The 23,170-nt window shown below is 42.6% G+C and overlaps 1 protein-coding gene across 1 annotated transcript in view; it reads left to right on the plus strand.

The window, feature by feature from the left end:
- The window catches only part of LOC145407193 (uncharacterized), a 182,155-nt gene that overhangs the window by 129,197 nt on the left and 29,788 nt on the right, over nucleotides 1–23,170 (plus strand). The window contains exons 4-7 of the mRNA XM_080278230.1: nucleotides 12,128–12,333; nucleotides 12,680–12,830; nucleotides 14,417–14,625; nucleotides 14,949–15,187. Of these exons, the coding sequence (XP_080134356.1) occupies nucleotides 12,128–12,333; nucleotides 12,680–12,830; nucleotides 14,417–14,625; nucleotides 14,949–15,187 (805 nt within the window). The remainder of the gene's footprint in view (nucleotides 1–12,127; nucleotides 12,334–12,679; nucleotides 12,831–14,416; nucleotides 14,626–14,948; nucleotides 15,188–23,170) is intronic.

Consider the following 23,170-nt stretch of genomic DNA (forward strand, 5'->3'; position numbering starts at 1 on the left):
AATGTGACTGTTCTGCTGTCCAGTTTGTGAGAAGGGTCACTGTAGATTTGGCTGGGGATATTTTGAGCCTGCTTGTGGTGAACTATTCGTGTAGTGTGCTGAGGTAAGTTTGGAGGATGTGTGCGGCTGTGTTTGCATTTTGGTGTGTACATGTAAGTGTTATGTTGTCTGCATAGGAAGCTATGTGTATCTGTGGTGTATGGGATGTGGGTATGTCTTGCATGTATAGGTTTAAGAGTGTAGGGGACAAAACAGAACCTTCGGGGATGCCATTTGTGAAGTTTCTGATGTTTGAAGACTGACTGGCAAATGTTACCTGTGCACATCTGCCTGCTAAGTAGTTTGCCAGCTATCCTTTTGTATTCTTGTGCATGTTTGTGTTAAATATTTTGTTTGTGAGGTTGTGGCGGGGGATAGCATCAAAAGCTTTGCTATTGTCTAGTGTGACTAGGAATGTTCTGTGTGGTGGCCAAGCTGAATTCATGCCATCAAAATCTCTCTGTGTAACATCTGTAAGAAGGGTGTTTGTGGAGTGTAGTGGCCTAAAACCATGTGATGGGGCTGGGGGGGGGGGTAACTAGTTGTAGTACCAGCCATTCAGTGACTTTGGAGGGAGTGCAGAGGAATGTGTTGGGGCAGTGTGAGGAAGGTAAAATGGGGTCTTTGTTGGGTCTGGGGATAGTGATGATAAAGCCATGCTTCCAGATGTTGGGTATTATGTTGTGTCAGTAGCTATAGTTTGATATGTTGGTGAATGCTTGTATGCCTTGTGGTCCAAGGTGTTTAACCTCTTAACCGCGGGGTGTCACTTTCGTGACGCTTGGGAGCGAGGGATCATACCGCGGGGCGTCGCTTCTGTGATTCTGTTATTTTGAATTCACCCAGGCTTCCAAGTGGGGGCTTGTATCATCTATCAGTACTGCCAATGTCCAACACTAGTCAGCACTCCTAATCTCATCTGTACTCCCATCCATTGTTGACAATTTAGCCATTTCTCCCCGTTCTTGACTCCCCTCCCTACCCCCCCTCCATTACCCTATCCTCTCGCCTGCCCGGCCGTGCTACGCTAAGTAAATCTTCCCTGGAATTTTTCACTGATTTCATCCATTGAAATAAGCCCTATGCCCTATTCTTATATCAAATAATATATACAAGAAAGAAATAAGGTAAGCGAGAGTGCCATACACCTGGAATTGGGTAATTAATGCCTGACAACACCTCACGTGCACTCGTTCGCTAATTTTCGCTGTTTATTTCCCCTTGATATATGCCGTATATTCTGTTTTCGTAATAAATATACATATAAGGAGGGAAGGGAGAAGCCTAAGTGATATTTACATTCACCTAGAACTACCTAATTTATAATGTATTGTCTAGATTTCCTGCCAGTCATTTCACTGCTATAAATTAGCTGAGTCAAGAGCTAACGTTGGTAGTACTGAATTTCCCTAGGTAGGCCACCACCCCGGCCCTCTCTTATCATTTCACTCTCATCTTCCGAAGTGGAGGTACGTCTGTTTGCTCTTGCTGACTTCAGGGATTTTTCACCCCCATGCAAAGGGCCCTGTGACCTTTACCCCCTACTAAACCTCATGTAGAAAGAGGTAAAGGGCTGACAATTGATAAAAGAGTGACTACGATCTTTCTATTGAGTAAAACAGTGCAAGTAGAATTGTAAATAATGTGTAAATAATGTGTAAACAGCAAGTGAAAGTAATGAATGTAAATATACGTGAACAGTGGAAAATAGTTTTATAAGTTACTTCAAGTGACAGTGCATAACACAGTGTAAATAAAATAGAAATGTAAATAACGTAAATAAAATAGAGAACGTAAGTAGAAATGTAAATGAGTAGTATTATAAGAATACTAGTATATACCCTAGAAGTAATGAAAGTGAAAGTTTCACTCTAGCATGTCTGAATACTATGAGTTATGAGAGTGAAGATGAAAGTGACATTCACTCTCAATGCTAGTATGCAGGATGAGAAAGTGAATGCTACGTGTTTTACTGAAAGAAATTGAATCCCGACAGTGACAATAAACTAATACTACTGAAGGAAACTTATGGATAAAGACTGTAGATATATATAAGTGTTATATAGTAATAGAAATATAAAGTGTGAGGGGTTTTATGAATAATAAATGACAGAGTACCAAGAGCGAACTAGCGCAAGTGCGACGGTCATACGCGCTCGTATTTTTCATTGCTTTCACAGTGGGTTTTTTTTTTTGGAGTATGGATCCCAAACTACTTGAAAATCATAGAGTAGTGTTTATAGTGTTAATATCTGGCTGTGGTAATCATATTACGGGTTGTCGGGAAGTGTAAAGTGGAGACTTCGTTACTCAACGTCAGAGGTCTCCACAAGTCCTACGGTAACTGACGAAGGCTCAACGAACATTCCAGGAGAAAGCTGAAGGTATGTGCCATAAGCATATGTAATTTTAATATTCTAAGACTAATAACTGATTTTTGGCAAATATTTTTTGAGAGTCTGTCGGAGCCCGAATAACCCCATGGCACACACAAAACATTGGTAAACTTGCCTGCGGTGTAGGGGTTAAGGTGTGTGTTGTTTACATTGTCTGGTCCACTGGCAGATGAGTGCTTGAGGTTGCTAATGATGTGCTTCATGTCAAGGTGTATATTGCTTACATTGTCTGGTCCCACTGGCAGATGAGTGCTTGAGGTTGCTAATGATGTGCTTCATGTCATTGTAAGTGAAAGGCACGAAGTCAGGGTCTGTGGGGAACTGTATCTTACGTCGGATGGTACATTGGTTGTTGCAGTGGGGGTTTAGATGGCTGACATGTGATAAGTGATTGATGAGAGTGTTTGCCTGTTGTTTGTTTGAAGGTATGGTGTCTTCTTTTTGTGATGGCAGCCTGTGAGTGTGTAGTGTTGCTGTTGGAGAATGTGATGCTGTTTAGTGTTTTGTAGAGTTTGCTGGTGTTTGATTTGTGATCAAGTGTTTGGAGATAATTATTCCAGTGTAGTGTTTGCTGTTTTGATATTTTATTGTTTATTTGAGTGTTGAGTTCTTGTATTTGTTGTACGGTGTCTTGTGTATGGGGTGTTGGGGAGTGTTGTAGTATGTCCCATTGACTGATGAGGCCTTGAATTTGTGGTGTGAAGTTGGGGTTGTGTTTCTTTCTGTTGCCTCTAGGGATGTCTTTTGTCTGCATTTTGAATAATTGTATTGAAACTGTGCACAGTGGCGTTGATGTTTGTGATGGGTGTACTCTTTAATGTTTCAAAGTGATATTCTTTTTCAGTTGTGGAGGCCTCGCAGTTGGCTCTCTTATAATTAGTGTATTGTATGTGTGTCTGTGGCCAACTGGGGTGATTCTGGTTTTGGTAGTGATGATGATTGGGAGGTGGTCAGAGCCAAGGGTTTAGACCATTCTCCAGGATGAAGTGGGGGTGAGGTTTGGGGAGCAAAAGGTGATGTCTGGGTATGATGGCAGGAAGAGGGCTTGGTGTGGGATATGGGTATATTGAGTATGAAAAGAGTACCTGTTTGGATAGTAGTATCAGCCCTCTCTCTGTGTCAGGGTTGTTGACATGCCAGATCGATGCCATGGTGTTGAAATCACCACCCAGGATGATGATGGGTATGTCAGTGATGTGGTGTATTTGTGGAGAGTAATTGTGTGGTACTGTGGGGGACGACTGGAGGGGAATGTATGTTTTGGCAATTGTTATATGTGACTTGTTACCAGTGTGTATTTTAATTATTTGTATTTCTGTTGTGGTGTCATGCAGGGGGAGAAGTGACTTTGTGTGTGCACTGGTAACTGAGAAGTTGATGGATTTGTGTACGAGGGTGATGAGTCCACTGCCACCACCATGGGCCTGGTCTTGTCTAATGGTGGTGAAATTATGAATTGTAGATGTTTTTTGTGTTCTGTGTAGTTTTGTATCTTGTAAGATGGCAATGTGTATGTTTTGTTGTTTGATGAATTGTGTGAGTTTGTTTTTGTTATGTTTATGCCATCTATGTTTAATTGAAGGATGTGTGTGTGGTGTGTGTTGGGTGCTGCAGCACGGGGGGGGAGATGGGGGTGTGGGTGGAGGGGAACGGGTAGGAAAAGCTTGTGATGGAGGTAAGAGTTAGGGTGGATTAGAATAGGGTGGAATGGGAGGGGTTGGGGATTGGATGATGTGGGGAGGATCAGTGGATTAGGCTGAGGAGGTGAGGAGGAAGTAGGAGTAGGGTTGGTGGGGAGGTTAGTGGGTGAGGGGAAGGAGCAGGTCCAGGTGTTTGTGTAATGTTTTCTGGATGCAGGTTTTGTGCGGGTGTAATGGTTCCAGTTCTTGCAGGAATTTCACTTAACTGAACCCTTTGTCTCTCGGCTCGAAGTGATAGGTTTTGAGCATGTTAGACATATGTATTTGTTGGTGGGTCCTGGATTGCTCTCAATGTCCCCGGCTAGAAGAAGTCGTCGAGAAATGACCACCGGGGAGTCATTTCTCAGTGTAGAAAAAACGGTGTTGTTGTGTGTGTTGTATGGAGAGATGTGGTACTTTCACAGGTACCGAAGCCACTCCCATGTTCTTCGGCCCCGTGAGGGGGGGGGGGAGTAGGGTTGCGAGAGGTAGACTGAAAAAGGCCCAGGGCGAGGTCATTGAGAGTGATTTCAGGGATAAGGAACTGAATAATGAAGCTGCCATAGATCGAGCAGCTTGGAGAGCTGCCATTAGGTGACCAAGGTCAACGCATGCAAGCATGTTGGAACCTTCAAAAACGACATGAGCCAGGGTGATGTAACGAGCAGAACATTGTTAATTATTATTGACTTAGTGTTGCTTTCTTTTTCAGGTAGATAGTATGGAATAAGATTTCCTTTCCCTTTTTCGTATGAATTTTCCATGACGGTTTTTCTTTGGTGCATGGTGGTTTTCTCACTGCTGTACAGTGTAACCTGTCAGCTTTGGCAGGAGGATATGGTAGATGGAGGGGAGCCTTTGTCCTTAACTGGTAGAATAGTTTTGTAAGTTACAACCTTCCCTGTACCACACATCCATGAAAGGACCAACAGGTCTGTTGCTGTCTGCTTTCCTTTGTACTATTCAACCTGGAAGGGTTAAATACATCCTTCATTAGCCCTTCTGCAATCAGATGGCCTCCCATAGCAGAATAAAATTTACTTAACAGTAATAAGAATAAAGGAAAAAATGTCAGTGGACTGAAAAAGTTTATTATGATTTTGCTGCTAACTATTTAAATAGCTTAAGAAAGACCTTCCATGGTGATAGGGTTGGGAACAAAATCCATAAGGCCATTCAGCAGGATGATTTTTTTTCATTGTATTCTTTCTTCTAACAGACACATTTATACAGCTTTGAAAAATCTCATATGCTCATAGGGTGTCTCCTCAACTTCCACATCTTGTTTTCTCACATATTTACCTACCGTACTTTCTTGGGATCGTATTCTTGTCAGTTTAGGAGTTAGTGTAACATCTCATCCTAAGCAATTTATTTTGTTACTGCATCTTATTATCCATGTGTTTGGTATTTAAATAATTCCAGAATAGATGTACTGCATTTAAATAATGTACAGATGGATAGTAACCGGCCATATCTAAAAGTAAACTGATTAGGAAGAGGTGTTAAGGAGTTTTTGTAACTGACGAGAATGTGGGCCTTGGCCTTTCACCCATGACCTAAAACTCACTCATGTACATCCCTTTTGTAAGCTTGTTTGTATTCATCCTTTTTATGTGACATACCATCTTAGTACACTCTTCTACACTTTGACCAGTAGATATCCAGACTTCACATTTTTCTCAGACCCACATTTCTTTTCCTGTCCCGACAGTGCAACCCACATACATTTCCTAACAGTTCAGTTCTCACAGCTCTTATTCTTAGCATTTCAAACTTTTGCTTTACATAAGTTTGACACAGGTACATTAATGTAGGCAATTTTTTTTTTTTCATTGAGGCCTCCATAGTATCAACTTTTCTTCCTGGATGTATTCCACTCGCTACTTTTGCACATTTGTTGTACAAATTTACTTCTGTTTTCTGTCACCTCACTTAGAAGAATACACCAAGTCTCATCTCTCGATTCACTGGATATCACATTGTTATTCACTGTGCTTCTCAACAACCATCACTTTGCTCTTCTTTATATCTGCTTTAGGACATCTCTGGTATGGAGTGATTGGTTCTAAATTTGTTAATATGGTAACCCATTTTACTTGGCAGTTGGAGTTCTCAGTGTGATTCACACTTGTTATACTGTAATGCATATGTACTGTATATTGTCTTGTGGTTACTGTATGTAAATACTGTACCATTATTCAAATACAGTAATCCCTTGATTACCTAGATGGTCCGTATCCAGTTATGCTTTATGTCCAGTCATTAGGCCTTGGCTCTATTTTAACCGTATCCGGATTTATTTGTTCGTAATCGGACATAAAAGTTCTGGCTTCAGCTTCCGGCCAGCCTACAAAGTAAAAAAAATCTGTTCCATGGCGTACCGATCTCTCCGTTCACACGGACCATAACCCACAAGCTGAGTGAGAATGGATATACAGATCCCTATCATATGGTCGAAATCACCCTACCACCCCAGTCACTGGTAACATACTGGCAGCGCTCGAGGACAACAAAGCGTAACCCACAAGCTGAGCGAGATTGGCTGTACGGATCCCTACATAATGGTTGAAATCCCCCAGCCACCCTGATCACCGGTAATATCCCATCAGTGCATGAGGGAAAAAGAGCATAACCCACAAGCTGAGCTAAAATGGCTGTTCAGATCCCTACAGAAGGGTCGAAATCCCCCGGCCACCCTGATCACCAGTGACATTCCGGCAGTGTGCGAAGAAAGTAGAGCATAACCCACAAGCAGAGCTAAAATGGCTATACAGGTCCATACCGAATGGTGAAAGTTTCCCAGCCGGCCGGGTCAGTGGGAACGTGCTGTCTTCAGAGGAGGAACACAGAGCCAAACGCACCAGCAGAGCAAAAACGCCCCTCTACCTCCTCACTGAATGGTGAAAGTCCCACGGCATCCCTCACTTCTCGTCCCCCCCACCTCATCCCTCCTCCTTCCCTCCCCATGCTCACCATTGCCTGCATTATCTCCCTCCCCCTCCCTCAGTCTTTTCCCATCGATGCATCGCCAACCATCCCTGCATGAGTTTTTTAGTTTTTTATGACTTATTTGAATACTATTGGCTGTATCAAAATTCCGAAAACACCACAAAAAAGCTCATGAAATTTTGCATCAAGACATATACTTAGCTCTTGCACGGTATGGGCAAAATTTTGCGCTAAGATGTTGGGAAGTTATTTGAAGGTATTTTTTTAACTCTTCAATGCTTGTTTGTACTTTTACTCATCAGTTTTGTGTGTTTTTATTAGCTTATCCATCCATCCGCATCATCCAATCCTATGTTGCCCCGTGAGATGCATAGGAGCCCGGAGCTAGGCAAGTTGGTCCTGTATAAACACCAGTGAAGATGATGGTATACAATTTATACCAGTATAACCAATTTCCGGGGAGGCATATTGAAATTGAAAGAAATGTTTTTTTCTGTGTCACGGAGTCAGCCATTACTCTTGCTGTTTCAGAAACTTTTTGAATTCCTGAGAGGGTTAAAAATACTGCAACCGTCATCTTCAGTTATTTTTTGGTGGACTTTTGTTGTTTATGTATTGCTTAGTGTCTAGCATTACACTGGATATTCCCATGTGAATTTTGATGTCTAAATACGGCTGAAAGACATGAGAACACTGTCAAAATTAGGAGGGGTACTGTACAGTATAGGTAGGATATTTGTGGATTTTTGTTGTTTATTCATTACAGTAATCCCCGTACTATCCGGACACCCCACCTACCAGACACCCCACCTACCGGACACCCCACTTACCGGACACTGTGGGCCTGGACCTTCGGAGCCCAAAAATGGCCCAAAAAAAAAAAAAAAAAAAAAATTCCCGCCCTCCCCCCCCAAATCTGATTTTTTTTTTTTTTTTTTTTTTTCACACCCGTAATTTGAAATTGCCACCCAGTGCTGAACAGCTGTTTACACCACAGCCCTTTCAACCCTTCCTTCCTCCCCCCTCCCCCCTCCCCTGTCAGGGTTGCCATTTGATATTTTTCATTGCCAGATGTGGGCCAATTTGGTAATGAAAAATTCGTTTGGTAATGAATCAGAATAATGCATTACCAAATGGATTTTTCACATGTTTGAGGATACACAGGATGGGGATGGTGGATTGTTTGCTCTCTCTGATTAATCTGCTACCCTACATAGCGTGAAAATAATCAACATTCTGTTAATTATAAGAAGAGTGATTACATGTATTTTCACTTGTACAGTTACCTCTTAACTAACACGAGTTTAAAAAACGCTATTTCGTTTTAACACGAGCAAATATTTAAGGAGGTATGTTTAACTAACAAGGGTTTCTCGATTTAACGCGACTGTATGCGTACGTGATGGTTTCAAATTAGCCGCGAGTGCCTTGGACGGTCCTGAGCAGATAGACCGTGTGTGGCAGTTTATGCATAAATACAATTTTTTATTTGTCTGTTGCTTAAACTGGTTTTATTCGAACTATAATATTCAAAAATGAAGTTTGGCCCCATTCTGAGCAATCTGGCTCATTTTCGAACAAAATTTGGCCAGGAAAGTGATGGTAAATCTAAATTGTTACAACTTGATGCTGCAGAACAGAAAGAAGAAAACCACTCAGACCAAGATATAGCATTTTTTTATGAAGAAGACAGAAAACTGTTATCTTCATCACCAGTAGCACGGGAGTCAGAGGAAGAGGAAGAGGAAGGACAGCAGAGCGAGGAGGGACAACAAATTTAGGGTGGGGAGCGGCGGGAGGTGGGGTAGAGGGGTAAGGAGGGACAGCAGCAGACAACGAGTGATGCATAGATGAAGTGAGGCTGTGTTGTTATTGTTTGTGACCTACTTACTGTAATGAAAATGTTGCTTTTACTGTAGTGTTTTTATGACCTACTAATGCATTAATAATGTTGAGGAACTTTCACAGTGACGTGAATGAAGCAGAATTGAAAGAGAATCCACATAAAAAATGAAAACAGTATGTATTTGGGGAGAAGTAAACAACACTTCGGCCCAACTAGGGCTAAAAATGTTGTTTATTTCTCCCCAGATGTACTGTTTTTGTTTTTAACGTGGATTTTCCTTCAAATTAAAATTGTTGCTTTTAAGTTTAGAGTAGCATAACTCCCCAAATGAGTAGACTTTCCCAGAGTCCAGGAACGTAACCCCCAGTATTACTATTATTTCCTGTGGGAAAATTATGTTTAAAAAGCACATTTTTAACTAATGCGACCTCCAGGAACCTAATTCTCGCTTTATTTGAGAGATTACTTATATATAATTAGTGAAGAATAAATGCTAGCATTACAAATTTGGTAATGAAAAGTTAAATTTGGTAATGAAAATTGAGTAGTTTGGTAATGTGGCTGTTGCAATCTGGCAACTTTGTTTCCCTGTCACCAACAGTTGCTGCCTAACTTCGATCGCGAGTAGATGCTTATTGCAATGGAAGCCACATGTGCTCGTGCTTTGTGAATAAGCAGTGAATAAACTGAAATACCTTGCCACAAGACCACACGGGAATTTACAGTGTTGTGTAGTGTTAAGAAATTAGAATTTAGAGTGCAAAGGATTAACTGTGGAGTGCAAATTGGTGGTTGAAACTGGCATGGTGCAGTTAAGAACAGTGTGCACTGTTAAATAATTATAACTCACAGTGCAAAGAATGAAGTGCAGCACAACACTGGATTACTGTACATGCTTCAAGAGCATTTTCACCACTGCCAAAGCCTTAGAGAAGGCGACTACAGACATGCTGTAAGTACCCTGGCTGAGGTACAGTCACTTCTAATTCCTCATTCTTTGGTACCTTTTAATTTATTTCATGCTTTATGTCCATTATTGGTGTGAATAGGGTCTTAAATAGGTTTAAATAGGTGCTATGCATGTCCAGTAGGGAGTTATTTAGGTGGCTTTCAAAGTTAGGCTGTGTTAGGGTCAACCCCTCAAGTGCTAATCTCATCGATCAGGCTTTTTGCGCAATTTCTTAAGAGGACGAGCAACACCGATCGTACAACATCCACAAAAAACTGGCGGCAACTGGCTCCACCCCAGCTGTGACATAAATGGCTTCTAACCAATCAGAACTAGGTGTTGGACACACCGGAGGGGGGACCCAGGCCCGTAACCAGGCGGTGGGGGGTGTACCCCCCACCTCCCTCTCGCCACGTCTCTCTACTCCACTACCTTGTTACTACCTTACCTCCCACCATTCTTACCACCACAACAACCCCTCCCACCCCCTCCTCATTCATCCCCCCCCTCCTATGTAGATCCCCCCCAACTTCCCCCCCAAGTCAACTGGGGGGAGGTTATTTCCCCCCTACCCTCCCTCCATGTCCCTGTACTCCATTTTGGCCCTTCCATTGTGTCTTGTGGTGGTCTCCTCCCATCCTTCCATCCCCATCCACCCCCTCCTGGCCTTACCAGCTCCCCCCACCCCCCCCACCCACACCCCCAGCACCTCCCCGGCCTCAAATATTTTGCGTATTTTTTACGCTTTATGGCACGTGTTTTTGAATCATTACTTGTAATTTATTGGTGTCTGCATACAGATATGCACACCACAATTATTTTAGCTGTCTTTAGTCGAAAGCCACTTGAAAAAGACATTTTATTTTATGCCGACGCATGGAAGCATGTTGGAGCCTTCAAAACGAAACGAAAACTAGATTTGACAGCTTGGAGGGGAGGGGAGGGGGGAGGGAAAGTTAGGTGAGGGGAGGGGAGGGAAGGAGAGGAGAGAGGAGGGGAAGGAAGGGAAGGGGAGGGAGGTGATTGGAGGTTTGAAGAGGGGAGAGAAGGAGAGGATAATTTTTACTATTTATCATATTTTTATTGGGGGGTTCATGACCAATTTTCCTTGCTAGATTTGACAGCTTGGCAGGGAGGAAAGGGGGGAGGGGAGGTTAGGCAAGGGGAAGGGAAGGGAAGGGGAGGGAGGGGATTGGAGGTATGAGGAGAGGAGAGGAGGGAGGGATAATTTTTATTATCATTTATTTGGGGGCTTTGTCACTATTTTTTTTTCTAAGCTCATTACAATGGTTTATAACATCTATACACACGAAAAAAAAAAAAAAAATGATTTTTTGATTTTTGTACGTATTGTTGCGAAGAAAACAAGTGCGAGCGGCGTATTTTCTTTCTCGCCGGGGCGGCGACAGGTAACTATTATAAACTTTGACGGGCCATAGCTCGGTAACTATTGGGTCTAGGAGGGTTGGGTTTGCGTTTTCAGGTGTGTAAATTCAAGCTCTATAAATCGGGCATAAAACTTTTAACCTTTGAGGAAGTCGTAAAATTGGCCTGTTTTTGCATCCTGGGGGGCAGTCGAGGTTGGGGAATTGTGTACCCTAGGGGTTAAGTACCAGTCCAGGAGCCAGGGGCCCACTTTCCGGACGGGACCACTTTCTGGACATGCCTTCGGCTCTATTACGTCGGATAGTAGAGGGATTACTGTATTTTCTTAGTGTCTAGCATTACACTGGATATTCCTATGTGGATTTTGATGTCTAGATACTCCTGAAAGGCTGCAGAATGCTGCCAAAATTAGGAGGGGTACTGTGCATATTGGTAGGGATTTGCTTACTTTTTTTTTTTTTTTTTTTTTTTTTTTTTTTTTTTAAAGGATTATATTGCATATTTCAGTGTGTATTTTGATGTCTAAGAAAAGCCAAAAGACTGCAGAACACTGCCAAAATTAGGAGGGGTGCTGTGCTTATTGTTTTTTTTTTTTTTTTTTTATTTTTTTTTTTTTTACTGCATATTGCATTGTTTGATGTCTAAAATAAGCCAAAAGACTGCAGAACACTGCCAAAATTAGGAGGGGTACTGTACATGTAGGTTGGGTATGGGTTCAGGTAGATTATGGGTACAACAGAGGATATTGGTCCATACCCGGACATTGCCCGTATCTGGTCGTGCCATTGGCTCTATTGTGACAGATAATAGAGGGATTAGTGTACTGCAAATAAGTTGAATATTGTAATCATAACTTTTTCCACCACTCTCAACAAAACAGCTTGGTCGTACATTACCTCACTGGCTGGCCCACCCAACTGTAATAGGACGAGACTTGCAGGAGGGCAGTGTTGGGCTTGGGGCTATACCAAGGTTAGCTGAGTGGTTGCAGATGGCATTGGAGCAAAACGGTGTCACACAGTTCTTCCCTGTCCAGCGTGCTGTTATCCCTGAACTTCTTGCCAGTGCTGGACCCCTTGCTCTCAGGTGAGGCTAGTGCTTTGGAGAGTGAAGGGATGGAAGTTATGGATACAGCAAAGAGTGGAGTGAAGGATGTGCTGATTTTGGGCATAGGTAAGGAGTAGGGGAGTGAGACTAGGTGTGATGCATTAGGTTAGCTGGAGAGTAGAATATCTAAATGTATTGTACAGTGTTCAAATCTTCGTACACTGAATGGTCAGTGGAACAGCTGTAGATAACATGTTCGTAGATTATATTAGAAGGATATGTAGACATAAGAAGCAAAGCTTTTTGCCCTGTACATTGAAAGTATAGGTCACTTTTGTTATGGCTGATGTTAAAGTGTAATGCAAAGATGCTTTTTTCACTCCAGGTTCCGTCCTCGTGACATCTGTGTATCAGCACCAACTGGAAGTGGGAAAACGCTGGCGTATGTGTTGCCAATCCTCCAGGCATTGAGTGGTCGCACAGTCCCCAGGATCCGTGCTCTTATTCTCCTTCCTGTTCAAGAGTTGGCCATACAGGTATGTACAATCCTTGTCAATAATTCCTTGACAAGTGCAGGGTTCCATGCTTGTGGAGCAAACTCCAACTTTTAAAATGATGTTGCTGAATAGTTACAAAGACAATATTAGGTTTTGACTCTTTAGGGTAGGTGAGGGTTTTCACCATTCTCTCATTCAATGTAGTGCTGCTCGTGGGTGCCTGTCCTTCCCTCTTTTCATTCCTTCCTTCCTCTTCTGTCTTTTTTTCCTTCATTGTTTCCTCTTCCTTCTGTCTATAGGTGATTGTACACTGAGTGACAAGCCAAGTGGCTTCCTATACACCAGGAAATCATTTGCTGTGATGGGTGGTAACCATATAACCACATTATGGTGCCTGGTGGTTTAGTGGGTAAGTAAGGCACTCCGTTCAGATTTAGCCTGTGCAGGTTTATATCCAAGATGTGGTTGAGGTTTATTGCTCATGTAATGCCACTCAGGGATGACTGAGGCTGGTCACTCTCATCTTAAATGTTAGGACTAATTTGCCGAGCCCTGGGCTTCAATGCTTTTCACGGGGCAACACTGAATTAGATGATGATTGAACGACACTTTGGGGTTGCTGTAAGGGAACCACTGATAGGTAATAGGTGGATGGCTTCAATCAACCTTGGGAGGTACTGCCATAGACGTGAGACGTGGCGGCAAACTATGGCAGGTAACAAGCTAGATGCTCGCTTGTAGGCAGGATCATTCATCATTATCGTCATCATCCAGACCTAGTTTCCCTCCCTAGGTTGAGGTGAGATAGGATCCAGAGAGCTAGAAAAAAACTTGGTAGAATGAGATGCTAACCAAAGTTTGCCCAACTGAATGGGCCACACTCCTACTCATTCACCATTCAAACCCCTGGAACCCTTGCTCCTACAGATAGGTACAACTTATTCCAAATGTAATCTAGCTTTACATCCACCTATCTAACTCTCAGTCCAGTGAGTGTCAAGTTAAAATGGAGTGCCAAACCCTGGTCATACTTTCCTCTGCACAAAATTCATCCAGCCACTTTGATCTTGTCAGCTTCTGTCATCATCAGCTTCTGTATCTCCCTTTCTCACACACTCAATTACTAATTTTATCCATCCTCTTCTTGGTCCATCATGCATTCTCCCACCTTCCAACTCACTCAGGTATACCGTTTCCACCACTCATCTGTTCACTTTCATTCTTTCCACATGACCACGTTCAGTCACATGTACATAGAAGTCAGAGTCCAGACTGAGACTTAATATGTGACAGTTCTCATGACATCATGACAAATCTGAGACATTTTTCCGACACTTGCAAACAAATGCTGGGAAGTAATTAGCTGTTTTGGCACAAGGTTTAACTTTTGGTCCATATAAAACTTCAGCAATGCCATTCCCAATCTCTCTATGGGGATGGTATCATTTTGATGTGTCTGAACCCTGTATGTACTCTCTTCTTTTCCATATTATCTTTGCATTTAATTTTTATTCTGTGTCCTTGTCTCTCATCTGTCTTTCTTCAAAATCTGCATCCCCTGTTATCCGTGTTTTTATCATGTACCTTTTTACCCATCCTATAAGACCAGTCTGCTTTGCTTGCAGGTGCAGAAAGTGTTTGAAACATACAGCCGAGGCAGTGGTCTGAAAATTGGGCTTGCTGTTGGTCAGAAGTCATTTGGAAAGGAGCAAGTGGGGCTAGTGGGAAGTGACTACCGTGGCCAGCACTGTCGGGTAGACATCCTGGTGGCCACACCAGGCAGACTCAATGACCACCTGAATCTTACACCTGGCCTCGACCTTTCATTTCTCAGGTCAGCCCAGATATGCAGCTTTTATCAAAGTGTATTGCAGGATTGAGTCAAGCCCATAATGTCTTATCATATGTAACTAGTTTATACATTTTATTTATCACAGCTTCATCTGGTACAGTGTCTGTAACCAGAGAAATTTCTGTTTTGAAAATTAACATATTTGCTCTTTATTAACAAGGTGCCTGTTTGATGAAAAGCACAGTAGAAGATGATACGCTTGTTTGTCTCATTCCTGTCATAATTACTTGATGTACACAGATCACCGTTATGTAGTACTGTGTGAGTATTGTACATTTCACAAATCACCTGATGTCTTTGTTTAGGTACCTGGTGCTAGATGAGGCCGACCGTATGCTGGCAGCAGAGGGTGGGGAGTGGGTGGCTCGCATAGAACAGGCAGTGAGCAGCCAAGACATCAGTGACCTGACCAGTGCCTCACACCCACCCCACCGTCTTCTGTTTTCTGCCACACTTTCCCATGACCCAGAGCTCCTGCAGTCTATCACTTTACATCATCCCTGCCTTTTCACTGTTGTTGGCTCCACCTCACATCCTTCCACAGGTAGGTTCCCACAGCACATGTCTATCTTTTATCTCAGCCACATATTGTACTACATGACTTTACAGCACATGGGTGTCTGACAGGCACAACACATCCACAGACACTCCATCGCACCAGACACAATTCCCTCCACCCCCTCTAACAACCCCCATTCATGCAACCATAGATATAGGAACTCAGTCCTTGCACACAAGCATTACACCTGCAGCACAGACACACAGTGGATGCACACCACCTGGAACATGCATAAATGTATTACAGCTAAATGTTAATGGCCTAAAAAAAATCAAATAAATAAATAAATAAATCTTTTATGACTGTAACATACACATAGCACTCCTCATTCATTCATTCATTCATCTAATCCATTGTTGCCCCACAAGGAGCATAGGAGCCCAAGGCTAGTCAGGTTGGTCCTGACATTTAAGATGAGAGTGACCAGCCTCACTCATCCCTGAGTGGCATTACGTGAGCATTAAATCCCAGCCACCCCTTGGATATAAACCTGCACAGGCTCAGTCTGGCTGGAATGCCATAATTGCCCACTAAACCACTAGGTGCCATAATTTGGTTATATGGAAGCCACCCAGCTTAGAAAATGGATTCCTGGTGTACAGGAAACTGTTTGGCTTGTCACTCAGTGTAGAGTCACCTGTAGACAGAAGGAAGAGGAAAGAATGAAGGGAAGAAAGACAGATGAGGTAGGAAGGAAGGAAGAGAGGAAAGGACGGGCACCCAAGAGCAGTACTACATCAAGTGAGTGGATGGTGAGTGCCCCCCACACACACACACACACACGCAACAGACTCCCAAACTCAAACACTATCCATGCTTCCGCTCAGACAGAACTTATGGCCATGGAGGAGGCCCTGTTTCATCCATCCATCCGTTCATCATCCAATCCTATGTCACCCCATAAGGAGCGTAGGAATCTGGGGCTAGGCAAGTTGGTCCTGACAGTTATGGTGAGAGTGACCAACCTCACTCATCCCTGAGTGGCAATATATGAGCAATAAATCCCAACCACCTCATGGATATAAACCTTCACTGGTTCAATCCAATTCGGGTGTCATCATTACCCTCTAAACCACCAGGCGCCAAAATTTGGTTAAATGGTTACCACCCAGCGTGGTAAATGGTTTCCTGGTGTACAGGAAACCATTTGGCTTGTCACTTATTGTAGAGTCACCCACAGGCAGAAGGAAGAGGAAAGAATGAAGGAAAGAAAGACAGAAGAGGGAGTTTAAAGTCACCCATAGGCAGAAGGACGAGGAAAGAATGAAGGAAAGAAAGACAGGAGGTGACGAAAGGAAAGAAGGATGGAGGAGAGGAAAGGGCAGATACCTGAGGGCAGCACTACATCAAGTGAGTGGATGGTGAGCACCCCCACCTACCACTATATATATTTGTATATGTAAGTAATCCCTTCACTATCCGATGTAGTAGAGCCAAAGGTATGTCCGGAAAGTGATCCCGTCCGGATAGTGGGCCCCTGCCTCCTGGACTGGTACTTATGGACCCTAACCCAGCCTAACTTTGAAAGCCACCTAAGTAGCTCCCTACCGGACATGCATAGCACCTATTTAAACCTATTTAAGACCCTATTCACATCAATAATGGACATAAAGCATGATATACATGAAAAGGAACCAATGAATGAGGAATTAGAAGTGACTGTACCTCAGCCAGGGTACTTACGGCACGTTTGTGGCCGCCTTTTGTAAGGTTTTGGCAGTGGTGAAAATGCTCTTGAAGCACGTACAGTAATCCAGTGTTGTGCTGCACTTACAGTAATTCTTTGCACTGTGAGTTATAACTGTTTAACACTGCACATTGTTAATTGCATCAGCCCAGTTTCAACTGACAGTTTCAATCGCCAGGTTTGCACTCCACAGTTAATCCTTTGCACTCTAAATTCTAATTTCTTAACACTGCACAACACTGTAAATTCCCGTGTGGTCTAGTGGCGAGGTATTGCAGTTTATTCACAAAAAAAATGAGCACGTGTGGCTTCCGTTACGATAAGCTACCACTCGCGATCGAAGTTAGGCAATAACTGTTTCGGTGTTGGTGAGGGGGAAACAGAGTTGCCAGATCGTAACGGCCACATTACCAAACTCCTCAGTTTTCATTACCAAATTTAACTCTTCATTACGAAATTCGTAAAGGTAACATTTATTCTTCACTAATTATATATACAGTTGGAAATACATGTAATCACTCTTATAATTAACAGCATGTTTGATTATTTTCACACTGTGTACATTAGTGGGGAGAGAGCAAACAATCCACCATCTCCTTCCTGTGTATCCTCATACATGTGAAAAATCCTTTTGGTAATACATTACTCTGATTCATTACCAAACAAATATTTCATGACCAAATTGGCCCACATTTGGTAATGAAAAATATCAAATGACAACCCTGACAGGGGAGGGGGGAGGAAGGAAGGGGTGAGGGTCCGTGGTGTAACAGCTGTTCAGCGTTCCACGGCAATTTCAAATTACGGGTGGGAAAAAAATTCAGATTATTTTTTTTTCCTTTTTTTTGGCCATTTTTGGATTCCTAAGGTCCAGGCCCACAATATCCGGTAAATGGGGATGTCTGGAAAGTGGGCGTCTGGAAAGTACAGGGATTACTGTATATACTGTATATATATATATATATATATATATATATATATATATATATATATAATCCTGGGTATCTATCTATCTATATCTATATATCTATACATATACATAAAGGAATTGTTAAACATAGTGAATGAAAGTAATGTGAGTATAAGTGGTTGGGGAATGGGTGGGAGAAGAAGGGAGGAAAAAATCAGTAGGATGGAAGTAGTGGAAGCAATGAAAGACGTCAGAATGGGGAAAGCCGTAGGTTATAATATATATATATATATATATATATATATATATATATATATATATATATATATATATATATATATAAGTAATCCCTCCACTATGCGATGTAATAGAGCCAAAGGCATGTCCGGAAAATGGTCTCATCTGGAAAGTGGGCCTCTGACTGCTGGACTGGTACTTAAGGGCCCTAACCCAGCCTAACTTTGAAAGCCACTTAAATAACTCCCTACTGGACATGCATAGCACTTATTTAAACCTATTTAAGACCCTATTCACAGCAGTAATGGACATAAAGCATTAAATAAATGAAAAGGAACCAGAGAATGAAGAATTAGAAGTGAGTATGGAAAATACTTAGGCCTAGCAGTGTACAGGTTACTGTACTTACAGCACGTCTGTGGCCGCATCCTCTAACTCTCTACAGCTCTGGTAGTTGTGAAAATGCTCATGAAGCACGTACAGTAGTGCAGTGTTGTGCTACACTTAATTCTTTGCACTGTGAGTTATAATTGTTTAACACTGCACATTCTTCTTAACTGAACCCTGCCAGTTTCAACCGCCACTTTGCACTCCACATGCACTCCACACTTAATCCTTTGCTCTCTAAATTCTAATTTCTTAACACTGAACAACACTGTAAATACCCATGTGGTCTAGTGGCTAGGTATTACGGTTTATTCACTGTTTATTCATAAAAAACGAGCACGTGCAGCATCGATTACGATGGACATCTTCCCAGAACGAAGGTTAGGCAGTAACTGGGGACAGGGTTGCCAGATCTGAACTCGGCCACGTTACCAAACTCCTCAATTTTCATTACCAGATTTAACTTTTCATTACCAAATTCTTAAAGGAAGCATTTATTCTTTACTAATTATATATCTGTCTCTCTGTCTATAGCCCGACGCCCTAATCCCGCAAAGGGTGGCCGCAGACAAAACGCCTCCAAGTCGCTCTGTCACCCACCATTTGACTACCCTCCCCCCAACTCACACCCTTCTCCCTCATATACCTCTCAATTCCATCCCTCCACCTCATCCTCGGTCTTCCCCTCCCTCTCCCTCCCTCCACCTCACCTACATACACCCTCTTAGTAAGTCTTTCATTCTCCATTCTCTCCACATGTCCAAACCACCTCAGTGTATTTCTCCTAATCTTCTCAACCACATCCACATCTACCCCACAATGTTCTTTCACTTCTTCATTCATCAACCTGTCCCTCCATGTCACTCCACATGCTCCTCTCCTCTCAAGTAACTCATTTCCACTGCTCTCACTCTTGACTTGTTCCCCTCTTGCAAGGTCCACACCTCACTTCCATATGTCAGGGTAGGGATCACAATACTGTCATGCAGTGACTTCTTAACTTCCATACTCACCTCCCTATTTCTCATCACTGCTTTCAGTGAACGAACAACCTTCCTTCCCTGCTGTACCATTTCACGCACTTCATCCCCCAAAGTTCCATCCCTACTCATCACACTACCCAGGTACTTGAATGCACTCACATTCTTCATTTCCTCACCATCCAACCTCACCATGCATTCTGTGACTTCATTCCTCTCAAACACCATAACACTATTCTTGTTCACATTAACTTTCAGATCCCTCTTCCTACACACTGTCCCAAATTCATTCACCAAACCTTGCAACTCCCATTCATCTTCACTCAACAATACTGTATCATCAGCAAACAACAACACAGGAATCTTCCAAATCTCACCCTCATTCATTAGAGCCACCCCCACATCCACTGCCCTACCTTGCACCTCCTTTACAACCCCATCCATGTATATATTAAACAGCCATGGAGACATCACACAACCCTGTTTCAGTCTCACATTGAGATCAAAGAACTCACTCAGCTCACCATCCACTCGCACCGTAGCCCTAGCTCCTTTGTAGATACACTTCACAGGACTCAGCAATTTCCCGTCCACTCCATATATTCTCAGTACAGTAAAAGTCCTATTATTCGGCTTCTATGGGACCAGGATGATGCTGAGAAATTGGATTTGCCAAATAATCAAAAAACCTACCCACTCAGTACCTTAAATATATTGGTGAACACTGTCATCACCACTTATGGTATTACAACTGTGTTTGGTGAGAGTACTGTATACTGTACAATACTGCAATCAATACGGTACTATACCTGAATCTGAAATATATATATAAATTAGTGAACATATTCAAGTGTAATGACACTGTAGGCCTACAAGTCAGATAACACTTCCTGGATGGCCGAAATTATACGGAATATTACCAACCAGCTCAGTACATCACTTGTATTGGTGAACTCATCACTACTTATATTATTACAAATATGTTTGGAGTGAGTACTGTATACAAAACTTTTTCCAAACACAAAATAAAATAGTCGGAGAATTACATAAAATAAAGTGAAGGAATATGAATTGGTAAGGTCTTTCTGATGAAAGTTAAACGTACCTTTAGCACTCATTCTTTTGTTCATTTTTTTGTTTCCGTATGAAAAGGAGAGTATTGATGCAAACAGTAATGTATTCCATTAACCCCTTAATAACCTCCGTCATTGAACAACGCTTTACAGTACCGATGTCAGTGATGTCGAGTTAGTGAGCTATGAAAAAATGTGAACAGTTATGGGAAGGGAACGAAGGTCACTGGTATGTTTACACGGCTCTACGCTATGATTCCAAGCAGTCAGGGGGTCGGTTAATCTCAGATGTTTTCGCCCATTTGGTAAATGCACCGTAACTTTGTAATTTCTCCCATGAATCATAGCTTAGGTTTAGGAAGCTAAATAACACATTGCTGGGTGCACCAGACGATTATCTTCACATCTTTAAGAAAATGGAAGAAATTTAATCCCTCTCTGAGTATGTAGAGTAAGTGTCTTCCATTCTTTTGAAATCAATTTATTTTTCTTAAAGATGTGAAGATAATCGTATGGCTCACCTAGCATTGTGTTATTTAGCTTCCTAAACCCATGCCATGATTCGCTATGAGTCACGGAAAAATTGATAAGGTTACGGTGCATTTACCAAATGGACGAAAACATCTGAGATTAACTGACCCCCTGACTGCTTGGAATTGTAGCGTAGAGTCGTGTAAACATGCCAGTGACCTTCGTTCCCTCCCCATAATTGTTCAGAGTTCTTTATAGCTCACACTAACTTGACATCACTGACATCGGTACTGTAAAGGGTTGTTCAGTGCAGAGGTTATTAAGGGGTTAATGGGATATATTACTGTTTGCATTAATACGCTCTCTTTCACATTAAACACAAAAACGAACAAAAGAATGAGCGCTAAATGTACATTTAACTTTCATCAGAAAGACCTTAGCAATTCATATTCCTCCAGTTTATTTTTGAATATTTTTCTGACTTTAGGTTAGGTTAGTTTGGTTAAATTATTAGGTACAGTTAAACTCGGTTAGGTTAGGTTTAGTTAAACAGGACAGCCCCTTCCGCCATTATGCTGAGGAATAAAAATACTAGAGCTGTCACAGCCATGCAGCTAAAAACAACGGGGAAAGTGATTTAACAGGCAACATTTATTTATGGGTAATTCATTGCAATATCAGTGGTTCATGGGCTGCGCAGTTACCGGTAAATATCATTTTCAGGAAGGCGTCAAGAATGAATGAATTTCAAGAATTAGCGAGGGGGCTTGGAACGTAACCCTCGCTAATTTGGTAGGAGTGGTTACTGTACTGTATGATACTGTGGAATATTGTAATCAATACGTACTATACCTGAATCTGAAAAATATAGAAATTAGTGAACATACAGAAGTGTAATGAAACATTAGGCCTACAAGTCACAGATAACACTTCCTGGACTGCCGAGATGATTCCGGACATCTGCCGAACAATCAAAGATTTTCGTAAATGGGACTACAGTGCTCGTCAGAAGTATTCAGCGTTGTCCGCCGGGCGCGCAATACTTATGGCCCAAAAAGAATCACCCATTTTTGGGGGTAAGAATTGAGCCATAAGTTTGAGCTCTGAGCATGACGTCACGGTAGCCTGAGGCCTTCTGACGCGCTGGTTGGTTCCCGCCTCAGTCGCCCACGGGCTGCCTGAGAGAGAGGAACTCCGCCGAGTGTCCCTCTCAAATTGCGCCATTTTTTACCGAGTGTCCCGCAGTGTTTTGGCCTTCAAAACTTTGTTATGGCACCTACCCGTGAACTATCGAGTGAAATCATATCCCAGATCATTGCTCTAAAGGAGGCAGGCCACCACACAAAGGAAATTAGTGAATTAGTTGGTGTGGCACGATCGACAGTGCGTCGTTGGTGTGCGCGGTTTTGGGAGGAAAACAGTGGCGAAGTTCCCACAAAGAAACCGAGGTCTGGTAGGCCTAGGAAAACTTCCCCAAGGTCTGTTAATGTTTTAAAACGTGCAGTGGAGTTTAATCCTTGTGTGAGTGCAAGGAAAATTAAGGAGAGCAACCCAGAAGTGTTTGGTGAGGTGTCAGTGAGAACAGTGTCTCGTAGGGTGCATGAGCTTGGTTACACAAGTCACAGGCCTGTGAAAAAGCCTCTTCTCTCTAGCAGCCAGAGAATTCGTAGGCTTGCCTTTGCTATTAAATATCTAAATTGGGGTGAGGAGCAACGGTTGTCAGTGTTGTGGTCTGATGAGGCAACATTTAGTGTTACCTGTAACAGAGGAGCATGCAAAGGTAGTGACCCACTTGACCCACAGTATGTAGAAAGCACAGTTAAACATCCTGATTCACTCATGGTATGGGGTTGTTTCTCAGGGAAGGGTTTGGGGAAGCTTGTTGTACTTCCCAAGAACCTCAGAGTGAATCAGGATGTTTACCTGGAGCTTCTGTGTGATCATTTACCAGACTCCTTCGAGCTAACAGGTGCACGAGTGTTTCAGCAGGACAGTGCACCTGCTCACAAGGCCAAATCGGTCACCAATTGACTTCGTGACTGCGAGGTATCATTCATGACAGACTGGCCAGGAAATAGCCCAGACCTCAACCCGATTGAAAACCTCTGGTACCTCGTAAAGAAGAGTCTCCAAGGGAAGGACGTGAGCTCTCTGCCTAAGCTGGAAGCCGCCATTCGCGACTCCTGGGACAAAATACCCCTCCAGCACCTCAGGAGCCTCGTC

Source organism: Coenobita brevimanus, chromosome 72 (assembly GCF_032717465.1).
Source record: "Coenobita brevimanus isolate Jiangsu-jjx chromosome 72, ASM3271746v2, whole genome shotgun sequence".
Lineage (NCBI taxonomy): Eukaryota > Metazoa > Arthropoda > Malacostraca > Decapoda > Coenobitidae > Coenobita > Coenobita brevimanus.